Below are 15,747 nucleotides of genomic sequence, written 5' to 3' on the forward strand. Positions count from 1 at the left end.
CTACCACCTTGGAACGGGCAGGTAGAAGAAAAAATCAATCGCATAGGGGAAATTTATGAAACAATGCAATCATTAGTTGAAGAACAAAATCAATTTCGTCAAGGACAGCTAATTTAATTAAAAGAAAAAATTTCAAATTGTCATAACTTTGTTGCAAACAATAAAAAAAAAATCATCTCTAGAATTAACGTTTATAATTTTCTGAGTAAATTGCAAAAAAAAATCGTAAATATCTCTATTTTTCAGCAATTTATGGTTTTTTAATGTATCTGCTATAACCCCCTATCTGCTAGCAACCCTACCTCGGTTAATTTTGATTTTAAGAGAAAAAGTATAAAAATCATGTTTGTTGAGGGAACAGTTGAGTAGGGTGGATCCGGAGATTTCAGGGAAACTGGTTGATTGTGTAAAGAATTTAACTCACGGAAATTATCACACACAACGATTTGTTAATTTATTAAAACGCGTGGTCAATTTCAATGCGGGTTATTACAGTCTTTACAAGTTGATTAGGTGATGTACGGTTAAATTATGTTGATGTACAATTTAGTTGATTTCGCGGTGAGTTTCGATAGCGAACCTTCTGCGGTGAAGGTCGATGATAGACTCTAGGTGAGTGGGGTGATTTTTCAAAGATGAGTGATAGATTTCGGCTGGTGACCGTTGACCGACAGGTTACGATCATTGCCGGAGTTTTCCGATAATTATTTTCCGTTGAAACTGCCCGAGATTATCTTAATTCTAAACATCCCGGGGGCAATTCACAATCGGAGGTGGTGAATTTATTCTGTTGATTGACTGTCGAGTTTCTGAGTTGATTTCTGGTGGGTTGAGTTCTTGTTTGATGATATCTCTCAGTCCTGTGATTCCTGGGAGTCCCCTTGAAGTTCTTGTTGATCTTCTTGCAGTTGTTCTGTTGGTAGCAGGCAGAGTTTGGTGATGGGTCGATCCCAGGTGCTGACTCGTGTTTGGTACCTCTCTGGATTAGGCGTACCGTCCGCGTGCCTGGCTACTTCTGAGTAGGCTGTCTTGACAGTCGCTACTCTGGTGAGTCCGTCGTCTCCCGGGTGAACTGCGGTGACTCGTGCTAGTGGCCACCTTGCTGGTGGAAAGTTTTCGTTCACCACTAGCACCATGTCTCCAACCTTGATATTTTCCTGGCGTTGATTCCACTTGTAGATGGCCAGGTATCGTTGAAGACATTCTTTTGACCATCTTGACCAGAATTGTTGAATTTTCTGGGTGATTACGTTCCACCGATGCATCTTGGATGGATTGTCATCCAAGTAGGATGGCTCTGGGATCAGTTGAAGTGGCTCACCTATCAGGAAGTGTCCTGGGGTGAGCGCTTGAAGGTCGTCTGGGTCATCAGACATTGGTGAGATCGGCCTGGAGTTTAGGCAGGCCTCGATCTGGATCAAGATGGTGTTGAGCTCTTCATAGGTGAGTGTCGTTGTTCCCAGCGTACGTTTCAGGTGATATTTCGTTGATTTCACCGCTGCTTCCCATTTGCCACCAAAATGGGGTGCTCGTGGTGGGATGAAGCTCCAGCGAGTTCCATTTGTGGCAAGTGCAGCTTGGATTTGTTGATTCTCTGGTGATTCCTCGTTGTATAATCGATGTAGGACTCCAGCAGCTCCTTCAAAGTTGCTTCCGTTGTCACTATACATCACTTGGGGGATTCCTCTTCTCCCGGTGAATCTCTTGAATGCTGCGATGAATGCGTCTGTGCTTTGACGCGTGACCAGCTCCAGATGCACTGCTGATGTGCTCAGGCAGACGAAGACTGCGATGTGCACCGCGGCTGGTTGAGCATTTGTTGGTCTCCACTTAAGTATGGGCATTGGACCAGCATAATCCACCCCTGTGTGGAGGAATGCTCTTGATGGTGATACTCTTGCTGTGGGAAGTTGTCCCATCAGCTGTTGGGCTCGTTGAGCCCGATATCTGGTACAGATGACACAGTGTAGGATGTGGGATCGAACAGTGCCTCTGCCGCCAATTATCCAGTATTTTTGGCGGGTGATTGCCAACGTGAGTTGAGTTCCTCCGTGGAGTGCTCGTTGGTGAGCTTCGTTGATGACCAGTGTGGTGAGTCGCGACTGGCGAGGCAGTATGATGGGGTGCATCTCGTCAGCGTCTAGTTGAGCGTTTCTGAGTCGTCCTCCGACTCTCATGATTCCTAGCTCGTCTAGGAATGGGGTCATCTTGGCAAGTTGATGTCCCGTTGGCAGTTGATGGTCTCTCCTGAGGGTCCTTATTGCTGAAGCAAAGAATTGTTTTTGTGTTAGTTTTACCCAGAATAGCCGAGCCTTATTGAGTTCGTCAGGTGTGAGGACTGGTGTCTGGGGTGTTGGTTGCCTTCTGAACCTATTGATTGCCCTGTTGATGGTCGCTGACACTTGCAGCACCTTTGATAGTGTTGAGTATCTGTCTAGCAACTCTGCTAGTGCGTTGACGTTGACCTCAGCTGCGACTGGATGAGCTGGTGATGGTTTCGCTTCCATTGAGACCTCTGCAGGGACGTCTATTGTTGATTGTGGCCACTGGTCTGGCTCTAGATTAAGCCAGTCAGGTCCTGACCACCAGAGTGGATGTTCGATGAGTTGATTTGTTGAGATCCCCCTTGAGGCACAATCTGCTGGATTTTCCTTTCCACTGATGTGCCTCCATGTTGCTTCTGGCAACGTCTTTTGGATTTCTGCTACTCTGTTGTGGACAAATTCCTTCCAGCGTGAGGGATGACTGCTTATCCACGCCAGAGCAACAGATGAGTCTGACCAGAGGTGAGTTTCCACGTTGTTGAGTTCTAGCATTTGGTGAGTTGTCTTTGCAAGGCGGGTGAGCAGTAGTGCAGCGGTGAGTTCGAGGCGAGGGATGGTCATTTCTTTGAGTGGTGCCACCCTCGTTTTTGCACATACGATGATTGTTGAGGTCGGTTCGTTGAGTTTCTTTGATCTGATGTAGACTACTGCGCTCATTGCCGATTTGGATGCATCGGCGAACCCGTGGAGTTGTATGTTGATCGATTCTGTTGACAGTCTGAGCCATCTCGGGATTGAGATCTTATCTAGCTCGTTGATTTCCGCTCGAAATTTCCTCCATTGTCGTACGTAGTCCGTTGGCAAGGGATCATCCCATTTAAGTTTCAATCTCCATAGACTTTGGATGAAGATTTTGCCAAGGATGACAACTGGAGCGATGAATCCCAGTGGATCAAAGATTTGGGCGATCTCTGATAGCACTGATCTCTTGGTGAACGTCTTTGAGGTGAAGTTCTTGGCCTTGTATTTGAATGTATCGGTTGACTGCTGCCAGCAAAGGCCTAAGACCTTGGTGATTGCTTCTTCGAAATGCACTGTTGAGTTCTGTGGTGAGAGGCCTAATTGTTGAAGAGCTTCTGGTGAGTTGCTGCTCCATTTTTGGAGTGGGAAGCCACCGGCTTCGCAAAGTCCTTGTAGTTGAGTAGCGATTTCTTTTAGTTGATCGATGGAGTCGGCACCGCCGTAGATATCGTCTACGTAGCGACCTTTTCTGAGTGTCTCTACTGCTGCTGGGAAGCGGTGACCTTCATCCTCCACCAGTTGTTGAAGGACTCTTAGTGATATCCATGGTGAACAGTTGAGCCCATAGGTGACTGTGGTCAGTTGATAGGTGATCTCTTCATTGTCTTCATTGAGCCACAAAATTCGTTGCAGATCCCAATCGTCTTGATGAACCCGAATTTGGCGAAACATCTTCACGATGTCTGTCCCAAAAACGAACTGATGTTTCCTCACCCATGTGAGGACGTTGACTGCATCCACTTGCAGTTTTCCTCCAGAATAGAGAATGTCGTTCAATGAGATTCCTGTTGAGCTCGCGCTGGAGCCGTTAAATACGACTCGTAGTTTCGTGGTGATGGCATCGTCTCTCAGAACCCCGTGGTGCGGTAGATAATAGGCTGGGGAGGGTTCTGGAGTCTCTGGTGCTTCTTGAAGGTGATTTAACTGATGATACTCTCTGATAAAGGCCTTGTACAGGGCTGAGTACGGCCCATCCTTTTGTAGGCGTCTCATTACCGAGTGTAGTTGACGTGTTGCTTTGAGCCTCGAGTCACCGAGGGCTGTTGCTGAGGTTTTCAGGGGGAGCCTCACAACATAGCGCCCGGTCTCGTCTCTGGAGTGCGTCGATTGAAAGTGCATCTCGCACTGGTGATCCTCTGGTGATAGCTCATGACACTCCATTGCATTGTTGATTTCTTCCTGGACCCAGAATTTTTGGAGAAGCTCTAGTAGCTGTTCGTTCGCGGAACTCCGTACTGCAGTTAAGGAGATTCTCGGTGAACAGCCTTGGCAGTTGATTGGACCTGATATTATCCAACCAAATGCTGTTTGTTGGCCAACTAGTTGAGTTGATGTCGATTTGATAACCTTTTCTTTGATGATCCGCCCATAGTTGTCTGATCCGATAATGATGTCGATTGGTCCAGGCTTTAGATAATCTGGATCGGCTAGTTGAAGATCCTGTAGTGAGCCGATCCTCGCCGTTGAACATGAGAATGATGGCAGTCGTGTGGTGAGTTTCTTCAAGATGTGTGCGGTGATTTCAACTTGTTGATTTCCAATCGGTGAGTGCAGCACGACTGGCACCACTCCTCTCGTGGTCCCTGAAGGTGTTCCACCGATTCCGATTAGTTCGAGCGTTGAATGTGCTCGTTTCAGGTGGAGTTGATGAACTAGATTGTCGGTGATGAACGATATTTCTGAGCCTTGATCGATTAGCACCCTGGCGTCGATCAGATATCCTCGTGGTGATGCTGCTTTTACTAGCGCCGTGGCTAGCAGCACAGATGGTTGCGTTGAGTGCCGTTGATTACTGTTGATGGCTGGTGATTTCTGATTCTCGTTGATGTTCTCTTGCGCACTGATCCGCTGATTGTTGAGGTTCACTGTTGCAGTTGATCTCTGCTGTTGAGTTGATTCTTCGACTTGACTCAGGGGGGCGTAAATCCTCTCAGTGGCCGTTGAATCCGTTGATTTCGATAATTGATGTGCTGTTGGTGATATGGATCAGTGAGACAGAGGACGAGTTGTGAAACGGTAATTGAAATTCACTCACTCGATTCCTCTGCCGCTGGTGTGGGCGCTGGTGTTGCCAGGTTGAACTTCGTCAGCTGCCCAGCGTCTTCCATTAAATCCACGTGGCCTCCGTGGAGTAGAGTATGGTGACGTTTTTCCTGTCCGAAGGCCTTGCATTTGTAGCAGCTCTTCAGGCAGGTGCACCTGCTCAGTAGGTGTGGCCCCAAGCAGTTGAAGCACAACCGCTTGCTGATGATGATGTCGACTCGTTTGATTGGTGAGAGTGCGATGAACTTCTCGCAACTCGCGATGTAGTGTCTTCCTGTGCAGAAGGCACAGTTATTTCTCGGAGGAGCCTTTGTTGATGTCTCTGTTGTTGATGCCTTGCGTAGGAGAAGTCGCGTCTGGAACTCCTCCTTTTTACTCAGGGGAGCTGACATGTCTGCCCAGCTCTCTCGAGTTTTGATATGTGGGTATACTGGTTTGTCCTTTGGGATAGCTCCAGTATTCGTCTTTGGTTGATGCTCCTTGTTGATACCCTTTTCGGTGGTGATGAGCAGTTCAGGGATGATTCCCTGGTTCTCTGGATCCTCGAACAAATCTTCGTTATCGACCAATGTCTCGGAAGGCATGTTGATGTTCTCAATTACCGACCGGAGATTATTAAACAGATTTTAATTTTGATAGATATTTGAGGTGTCGATAATTCGTTGAAGGTAACCCGGATTAGAGAGAGATAGATAACGTTGCCCTTGAATTGGGATTAACCGTGTATTGCCTAGCGCGGTTGTTTTGATTTCGAGTGTCTGCTTTCGCTCACAAACACCTATTGTCTTGATTTTATTACTCTCAAAATCCGTTGAATTGCTCGTGTGAACCCCGAAACCCGTTCACAACGAGGCGTTCCTTTGATTTTCACTATGCTGAATCACTTGATTTGCACTAATTATTCGTTGATTTTCGCAGTTTCACTGAATTTAATCCCGGTATCCGGCTCGAAGGACCATATGTTTGTTGAGGGAACAGTTGAGTAGGGTGGATCCGGAGATTTCAGGGAAACTGGTTGATTGTGTAAAGAATTTAACTCACGGAAATTATCACACACAACGATTTGTTAATTTATTAAAACGCGTGGTCAATTTCAATGCGGGTTATTACAGTCTTTACAAGTTGATTAGGTGATGTACGGTTAAATTATGTTGATGTACAATTTAGTTGATTTCGCGGTGAGTTTCGATAGCGAACCTTCTGCGGTGAAGGTCGATGATAGACTCTAGGTGAGTGGGGTGATTTTTCAAAGATGAGTGATAGATTTCGGCTGGTGACCGTTGACCGACAGGTTACGATCATTGCCGGAGTTTTCCGATAATTATTTTCCGTTGAAACTGCCCGAGATTATCTTAATTCTAAACAAATCACTTTTATGCAATATTTGATGCTTTACAACTTCTATTAAAAATTTTTTTTCCTAGTCCTTACCATTTTCCTAAAATTAATAAAAAAAAACCCTTTATTTATTTATTTCTTTAAATCTTTCCCAATTCGTTTTTATATCTGTCAAAGTAACTTATATCGAAAATTCAAGTATTTACCCCAAAATTCGCATTTCCAGGTCTATTTTCTTGGACTAAAGGTAGCCCTTGATATCGTTGGACCATTACCTACTACCAGTTCAGGAAATAGATATATTTTGACTATTCAAGGCAATTTAACGAAATATTCATCAGCAGTTTCTTTAGCTGAAACGAAAGCTATTGATATTGCAAAAGCTTTCACTGAAAATTTTAGTTGTGTTTTTGGTTGTCCTGAAGCAATTCTAACTGATCAGGGCTCAAATTTCGTTGGTGAGGTAATGAAACAATTAGCCAAATTGTTTAAAATCCAGCAATTAAAGACGACCGCATTTCATCCTCAGACGAATGGTTCCCTCGAGAGAAGTCACTTGGTTTTAGTCGAGTATTTAAAGAATTTTATCAACTCTGACCGGGATTGGGATACATGGATAAAATAGGCAATGTTTTCATATAATACGGCTGTATCAATCCAGGGTTGATACACTCGAGCTATCAAATTAATATCACTCGAGATATTAAGTTCATTTTAAAAGTCTCTCCAGGTATTAGAATTGGGGAGACGAAATTTAATTGTTAAAGGAGATTAATAATTACTTCACGTGGACACTAGGTGTATGAAACACTATTTGCTGTTTTTTATTTATTTAATTTTGCGTACAATGTTAATAACGAGACTTATCACTTCACACCGCTTTAAGTCTCAGAAGCGAACTGAACTCCTCCGTTTTTCCTCGTGCCTGAGATTTTGCCAGCGTAGGGCAAAAGGTCTACCACAATTATTTTTTATTGGCTCTGATTGGTGGAATCTATTAATGGTAGGAGTAGAGAGGGTGTCAGGTAAAGAACGGAAATATGCCATTTTATAGATCTCTGGCCAAACTCTTCTCGAAGGGTGTCCAGCATCTGGATGCTAGTAAAATTGGGGAGTTCCCCACCATAAAACCGGGGAGTTCCCCACCATCAAACCGGAGAGTTCCCCACCATCAAACCGGAGAGTTCCCCACCATAACACCGAGTTCGGAGGTTCTGGGTCTTCGCGCGATTTTATGGTTCTGAGACAACAAAACGATGAGCAATTGATGGAGACGAAACAACGTCAGTTCATGAGTCAACGGGTTTTACACCTCATGAACAAGTATTTGGTAAATTAGCACGTATTCCCTCTAGTTTTGTAAAAGAAAGCACTGCACCTGTATACACCGATTATTTAGGCGATTTAGTAAATAAGCTACGTGCAACACCGCTGAATGCAGCAAACAACGTTGATCTGGCAAAATTTAAATCTAAGTTGTATTATGTAGAGCTGTGTACCAAAGACATTTCTAGCCTGGTGATTGGGTATTTTTGATTAATGATGCTAAGACATGTAAATTAGATGCTAATTATCTGGGACCTTATGAAGTGCAGGAAATTACAAACAACGAGAATGCAATAATTAAGTTGACGGATTATCGAACAAAGACAGTACATATAAATAAGTTGAAACCAGCTGTTCTACAGAAGAAATAGTTATAGTGATGTAGAATTTAAGGCTATAAACAATATGCGATAGAAAGTTAATATTAATGAGTATTAAATTTAATAAGATTATGTGATCCTATCAAATAAGAGTTTTTGTTCAAGTGCTTAAAAATTAGACTCTTGTTGAGTCTACGTGGAGTGTTACGTGTCCCCCTTCGAATACTCTTTCATTTGTCTATGATTTGAACTTCGTCAGAAGCACGACTGTCTTTTGATTAACATTCGTCTTTGTGCGGGGTAGTTGTCGCGATGATTAACCAAAAGAAAAAGGAATGTCTCCTGGTTTAACCCTTCCCTGCGGTTGTAAATCGCAGGTATACCCTTGGTGCGGCAACACTGTCTCCTACACTGCTGCTGATGAAAGGTGATCCAAGAGCAGCGAAGTTCTTAATTTATGTAGAGGGAATAAATAATCGCACTCTATTTAATATGTTTAACGAATGATTATAATTTTGATATTTGGAGGATCGAGATCAGGACAAACGGCTGTCTCGACTAATCTCTCCAGTTTCCAAAGTTGAACTGACTTAAACTAGTGGTCTTAATTTTAAGTTTTCACACCAAAAGAGTGGGGATGAAAATAGGTTTGTGGAAAAACGATTGGGAGGGTATGACATACAATGAGGGGTCTTTGTAATAGATTTTAGACTTTCTTACGGCCATAAAAACAAGTGAAGATAGAATAGACTGGCATGGTCTGGCAATTCTCAAATTCTGTCATATGAAATGTTGACTAATTTGTGTCGTGTACAAAGCTTCTTTCATTAATTTTAGTATTTCTCTGTTTGTTTATTTTAGATCTACGTGCCAGACCTAACATAAATATCCGAAATTATGAAATTTATGACCTGTAATGGTCGGTTTATGGTTTAAGCAATATTTAACGATCGGCTTACAGTTTAAACAATATTTAACGGTCGGTTCCAAAATTCTAAGATATTTAAGACCGAACACACTCCCCCTTGAGAGACTATACTTTAGTGTATCAATTAACCTAGTAAAATACCATGAGTAAAGTAATGAACAACTTATCTAAAACATAAGGTAAAAATATAAAATATCATAAGAACGTAAAAATTGGTTAAATGGTTAATGTCCAGTTTAGTGTCCTTTTTCACTTCTTTTCACTGATTAATAAAGGTGAAAGTTTTCGAATATTTCTTTGGAATTCACCCTTTGCAGTTTTAACTTTAACCACACGTATGACACCATCACTACCTGGATACGTCTCGATGACTCGACCCAATGACCACTGTCGAGGTGGCAGGTTATCCTCTCTTAAGATAACAATAGTCCCTTTTTCGATGTCATGGCTGCCTTGGTTGCATTTGTGCCTGAGATTTTGTTCATTGATATATTCTTTATTCCATCGTTTCCAGAATTCCTGTTGTTTTTTCTAAATTAATTCCCCAGATGACAGTCGGTTGTTTGGTGTCTTGCTGAAATCTGATTCTGGTAAACTCATTAAAGAATCGCCAATTAGGAAATGTCCAAGAGTGAGAACGATTAGATCGTTAGGATCAGTAGAAATAGGAGTCAAAGGGCGGGAGTTTAAAATGGCTTCGATCTCAATGATTAAGGTATTAAATTGTTCAAAAGTAACTAAGTCATCACAAATTCTTTTCAAATGATGCTTAAACGACTTGACACCAGCTTCCCAAAGCCCGCCGAAATGAGGAGAAAGAGGAGGAATGAAGTGCCAAGTGATTCCTTCGTTAGCTAAATTTCATTGAATTTTGTCGTTATGTTCGCTGGATTGAAGGAGCGAATATAATTCTTTAATTTCATTATTTGCGCCAATGAAGTTGGTGCCATTGTCAGAATGGATATTTTTCGGTTTTCCTCGGCGAGCAACAAATCGTTTTAAAACGGCCATAAAACCTTCGGTAGTTAGGTCAGTCACTACTTCTAAGTTAGCCTTTATCACCAAGCAGACAAATACTGCAACCCAAATTTTGATTCTGTTTCTATTGCGAAATTTCTTTTCTTTTATATAAAAAGGTCCACAATAGTCTGCCCCAACGTTTGCAAAGGGTCTGGCTTCTGTAATTCGTGCTTTTGGAATATTGCCCATAATATAGTGGTTTTTGGGAGGATTAGCCTTGACGCAGGTAGTGCAGTTATTTATCACCTTTCATACCTTGTGACGTCCGTCGATTAACCAGTATTTCCTTCGAATAGCGTATAAAGTTGTTTGAGCTCCAGAGTGTAGATTCGTCATATGTTCATTTTTTATAAGAAGTGTAGTAATATGATGCCCCTTCGGAAGTAATAATGGATGTTTCTGGTCATATGGGATATGTGCGTTTTTTAATCGTCCACCGACTCGTAATAATTCATTTTCATCTAAGAATAAATCAAATTTCTTCCATTTGTGATTGGGAGATAATTGATGATTATACTGTGAGTCTCGTTCTCGATGATAATATAATGTAGTATGCTTGTCATGATCACATCACAACGTTTCAACGCATAATTTAAATTGTTTTTCCCGCGACCTGGGTCACCTGGCGCCTCCTATCCCTAACCACCTTCATATTGTTTCGTTGTGTCAACGCATCGGAACGTTCTTCAACGTAAAGTTCATTAAAAAATAAATATTATTAAATTAGCATGCCCCATCGAGACAAAAAACGCTCAAGATCACGTTCGAGATCACGTGACAGGTCCAGAGATAAGCAACACAAGAAGAGGAAAGACGATGGATACAGAGTTCCACAGGATCAAATAACTAACCTAACAAATGTGGTTAACTCTCTCGTGCAAGAGAAAAGACGTACAACTAACTAAGTTAACACGTCTCAAGTGACTGGTGAGTCAAAAATCAACATCGTTTAATTCTCAATTATCTCCATACGAGTATTGAGATTCAGAATCCACACGAATCTGAAAAAAAAAAAATGGGACAGTGAAATAACTCAACAAGAGTCCATTTCCAGTAACACAACAAGTGTTTCCCTGAAAGGAATGGTTTTCCCTCTCAATAAGATTCTCTTTCCCTTAAAAAGCTCCAGAAACAAGGGATAAAGAAAACACACCATCGCCAGAGAAAAATTCTCGGGAAGAAATTGGCGTTGACATACCTGATGATCCAGAGGAAGAAGAAGCATGCAGAGGAAGAAGAAGGGGAAAAAATCACGGAAACCGCGCCAAATGAAACAGTTCTGAAAGCATTTGGACTAAATGCGGAAGACACACCATTTAAAGAGGTCAAACATAATCCAGCATTGATCAGCTCCTGGGGAAAATGGAGTAAGCAAGGACTCCCAGAAGAAAAGAAAAAAGAAATCTTGGAGCAGTACGATCGAAAAGGTGAGCTGTACTGTGAGGCCCCGAAAATAAATTTGGAATTGACCCCTCTTCTCACCGAAATAGCAAAAAAGAGAGATGATCACTTTCTCCATACACAAAACTGTGTTGGAACTGCCCTGTCTAGCTTAGGGGCTGCTATTTCTATGATGATTGATCCACCTGAGGAGGGAATCAGAGAAGAGGTATTCACTGATTTGCTGAGTCATACGGGTCAGATTCTAGCAGATATTTTCCATCAGCAGAGGGTAGCTCGTAGGTCGTTCATTACTCCTCTTTTCAACAAGAGTATCAAGTCGACAGTGGATTCATTGGGCTCCGATGAATGGCTGTACAGCGCGGCACTTAGAGACAAGGTGAAGGATGCCAAGGACATGGAAAAAATCTGCTCCGAGATTAAGGAAAAACCAAAGGCCCCTCTTAAAAAACCGAATCAGGGAAAATCGAGGTACCCGCCTGCGACACACAGACAGGCGGGTCAGCAACAGAAGCCTCGATACATGAGATTCGGCAAGCCAGCACCACCCCCAGCACGAGCTGCGACACGGAGTCAAACCAAGCCACAGAGACGGACGTCGAGCCGATCATCACCCAGGAAATAAATCAGGTAAACAAACCAGCAGGCAGGCTGCAATTCTTCGAGGAGGCTTGGCAAAGCATCACAGCTGACAAAGTGATCTTGGACTACATAAAATGCTACAAAATTCCATTCAAAAAGCTCCCAATACAAATGTACTCCCCCAAAGAACGAATATATACCCAAGAGGAAGCAAAACAATTCAAAGCTGAGATTGATAAACTCCTGGAGAAAAACGTAATAGAAGAATGTTTACCAACTGAAGACCAGTTTATATCTTCGTATTTTCTTCGCTTGAAGCCAGACAAAACTTTTAGATTCATTTTTAATTTGAAAAAATTGAAAAAATATGTCAAGAGCCCACATTTCAAGCTGGAAGATATGAAAACGGATCAATTCATCTTAAAGATGCCTACTTCGTAGTTCCAGTTCATAAGGATTACAGGAAATTCCTCAGATTTGAATTTCAGGGCAAACTTTTCCAGTTCACGTGCCTTCCTTTTGGACTAAGCACAAGTCCATATGTTTTCACTAAAATTCTAAAACCAGTCGTTGGTGCATTAAGAAAGAAGGAAATGTATTTAGTCTTATACTTGGACGATTTCCTCTTCATAAATTCCTCGAAGAGTCAATGTGAGGAAAATATGAGAGAAGCGATTCAAATGGTAGAACGACTGGGATTTATAATAAATTACGACAAAAGTTGTTTAATTGCCCATAGAACATGCAGATATTTGGGTTTTATAATAGACTCAGTCAAATTTTCTTTGAATCTTCCGAGGGAAAAAAGGAAACTCATTGTTGAACTCATTGATAAATTCAAAATAGGTAGTGCACATAAAATCAAAGAGTATGCGACCCTATTAGGAACATTGACAGCAGCATGTCCAGCAGTGGCATATGGGTTTATCCACTGTAAACGATTAGAAAGACAAAAATTTCTATACCTAAAATTCAATGGGGGAAATTATAACGGAAGAATTTACATTAACGACGTTATGAGTAAAGACCTAAACTGGTGGAAGAAAAATGCACTTATCGGTTCACAACCAATCAGAAGGCAAAAGTATAATTTGGAAATTTTTTCGGATTCATCGTCAACAGGTTGGGGTTGTTTCTGTAATGGAATAAGCACGTCTGGTTTCTGGAACGACGAAGAAAGAAAGCATCATATTAATTATCTTGAGCTATATGCAGCATTGCTGGCATTGAAATGTTTTGCTTCAGATTCAAATGATTGCGAAATTCTATTGAGATTAGACAACACTACGGCCATTGCGTACGTGAATAGAGCAGGAGGTGTTCAGTTCCCTCACCTCAGTGAGCTGGCCAGGAACATCTGGGATTGGTGCGAGGAACGTAAAATCTGGGTCAGAGCATCGTATATTCGTTCAACTGAGAATGTGGAAGCAGACATAGCGTCCCGTAATACCAACGACGACACCGAATGGGAATTATCCCAGACTGCTTTCAAGCAAATCAAAAGCAAATTTGGGCCCTACTCAGTAGATCTTTTTGCTTCACGAACTAATAAAAAATGTGAGAATTTCTACTCACGGTTTCCAGACCCAGAGGCGAAATTAGTTGAAGCTTTCACAACATCCTGGCAAATCGAATATTTCTATGCTTTCCCGCCATTTCCACTGATTTTACGTACCCTAAGAAAAATCATAAATGATAAATAGACGGGTCTAATGGTAATTCCCTTCTGGCCAACCCAGCCATGGTATCCTCTGTTCACCTCGCTTTTGGTTGAACCTGTTCTTACATTTACGCCCACTAAATTGTTGTTAAAATCCCCTTACAGGAACAAAGTTCATCCGCTGTCGTCCCACCTTTCCCTGGTGGCCGGGAATTTATTCGGAAAGCGTACATGAAACGCGGAATTCAAGGAGAATCAGCGGAATTGTTCGAAAAATCGATAACAACATCAACTCGGAAACAATACGAAAGTGGCCTAAGAGCGTGGTGGAATTTTTCTTATGAAAATAACTTAGATGTATACGATACAAAAACTCCACAAATAATAGATTTTCTACACAAAATGTTCAAAAAGGGAGCGAGTTACAGTTCACTAAACACTACACGGTCAGCCATTTCATTAATTTCAATCAACAACATCAATAATGATGGAATGATCTCAGGTTTCTTTAAAAGTGTTTTCAAAGAAAGGCCTACGAAGCCCAAATACACAACAACTTGGGATGTCAGTCCGGTATTAGATTTTCTTGAAAAACTTGCTCCCTTTAAACAACTGAAACTCAAAGAAGCGGGTGAAAAACTCTCGACTCTTTTAGCCCTTACATCAGCACAAAGATTACAGACGCTAGCTCTTATCAATATCGATAATATTGTAATTGATTCGACGGGACTAAGTATCAAAATAACCGAGCGGATAAAAACGTCAAAAGCCGATGCTTATCAACCTGTTTGAGGAGCGACTATGTTTTTTGCCGGGATTTAGGGGAAGTGGGACAATTGGTGGTAGAAAATAATGGTTTATCACAAATGGTTTACTAAACCTAGTGCTGATGTACTTTTATTAGGCGTGAGCCTTGTGTCCTGATTATACAAACTATTCCTCGTGGAAATTTATAACGTTGCGTATCTCAATAATAATCCGTTCAATTATTAACACTCCGATGAGTTTACAAAATAAGGTTTGAATAGATGATGTACTCAAAAAAAACCGCTGAATTTATACGTTCCTTATAACAGGTCTAAACGCCCGACTCTAGATTATCGATAGGGACGTTAGATATAATTGATAGATAACAACTGCTCTGATTGAGTTTCCGTAACGAACTGAATGCTTTGAGGTTGTTCTGCGTGAATTGGTCCCGAATCTCAATACCCTCAAGGTCGCCAGAATTTTCTCGAATGTTCTGATGCTAAACCTGGCGATTTTCTGTTTACGTTTCAAACACAACCGGAACTAATTTTACCTTTCTTTCAAGAAAAATCAAACTTATGTGTGGCGTCGTTGATTCTAGAATATCTAGATATTACCAAAGAATTAAGAGATAAAAATGCAAAGTACTTGCTCATCACGTCAACGAAACCACACACATCGGCTAAAGCAGAAACAATTGGACACTGGATCAAAAATACTCTAAATAAAGCCGGTATTGATACAAATAAATTCACAGCATACAGCACCAGACTTGCTGCCGTATCTGATGCCCATAAGAAAGGGGTTGACGTTAACATGATTATGAAAACTGCCGGATGGTCTCAGGGGTCGCAAACCATTTTCAAATTCTATAACCGACCCATAGAAGCACAGAGCGGCACATTCGCTCGTACAATTTTCGGTTAACCGTACTTTAATACTTTTATGATTCAAATTTTCTTTCTAAGTCTGTACAACAGCGATCAGTCTCTTGTTTTCTGGGCATCTCATTTAATAAAAAAAAAAAAAACAATAATGAAGTGAATTATCACATCCTCTAAAAAGCTACATTATATTATCATCGAGAACGAGACTCACAGAATAATCGTGGGATCAAACGAGCCCACCGAAGGCGGGCGACGTTTGATCGAAATTATACGCAGAGTCTCGTTCGAAGATGATAATCACCCACCCTAAAAATTCCCAAAATTGAACCCTTTATCATCTTCATGATATTGTGTGATAATTCAAAATCACAACAAAACAATATGAAGGTGGTTAGGGATAGGAGGCGCCAGGTGACCCAGGTCGCGG

At 41.6% G+C, this 15,747-nt stretch overlaps 3 protein-coding genes across 3 annotated transcripts; 2 read left to right on the forward strand and 1 right to left on the reverse strand.

Annotated features, from left to right (window-relative positions):
• Window positions 1-429: 429 nt before the first annotated feature.
• On the reverse strand, window positions 430-5,692 carry LOC135161811 (uncharacterized). The gene is made up of 2 exons (XM_064119735.1): window positions 5,101-5,692; window positions 430-5,035 (listed from the first exon to the last, which is right to left on the reverse strand). The coding sequence occupies exons 1-2, from the start codon at window positions 5,690-5,692 to the stop codon at window positions 855-857; spliced, it is 4,773 nt and encodes a 1,590-aa protein (XP_063975805.1). The 3' UTR covers window positions 430-854.
• A 4,892-nt stretch (window positions 5,693-10,584) lies between these two features.
• Window positions 10,585-12,067, forward strand: LOC135161490 (uncharacterized). Its single transcript, XM_064119094.1, has 2 exons — window positions 10,585-10,967; window positions 11,164-12,067. The coding sequence occupies exon 2, from the start codon at window positions 11,242-11,244 to the stop codon at window positions 12,064-12,066; it is 825 nt and encodes a 274-aa protein (XP_063975164.1). The 5' UTR covers window positions 10,585-10,967; window positions 11,164-11,241; the 3' UTR covers window position 12,067.
• Window positions 12,068-13,914: 1,847 nt separating this feature from the next.
• LOC135161489 (uncharacterized) lies at window positions 13,915-15,360 on the forward strand. The gene is made up of 2 exons (XM_064119093.1): window positions 13,915-14,467; window positions 14,972-15,360. The coding sequence occupies exons 1-2, from the start codon at window positions 13,915-13,917 to the stop codon at window positions 15,358-15,360; spliced, it is 942 nt and encodes a 313-aa protein (XP_063975163.1).
• Window positions 15,361-15,747: the final 387 nt, after the last annotated feature.

Source organism: Diachasmimorpha longicaudata, chromosome 4 (assembly GCF_034640455.1).
Source record: "Diachasmimorpha longicaudata isolate KC_UGA_2023 chromosome 4, iyDiaLong2, whole genome shotgun sequence".
Taxonomy (NCBI): Eukaryota; Metazoa; Arthropoda; class Insecta; order Hymenoptera; family Braconidae; genus Diachasmimorpha; species Diachasmimorpha longicaudata.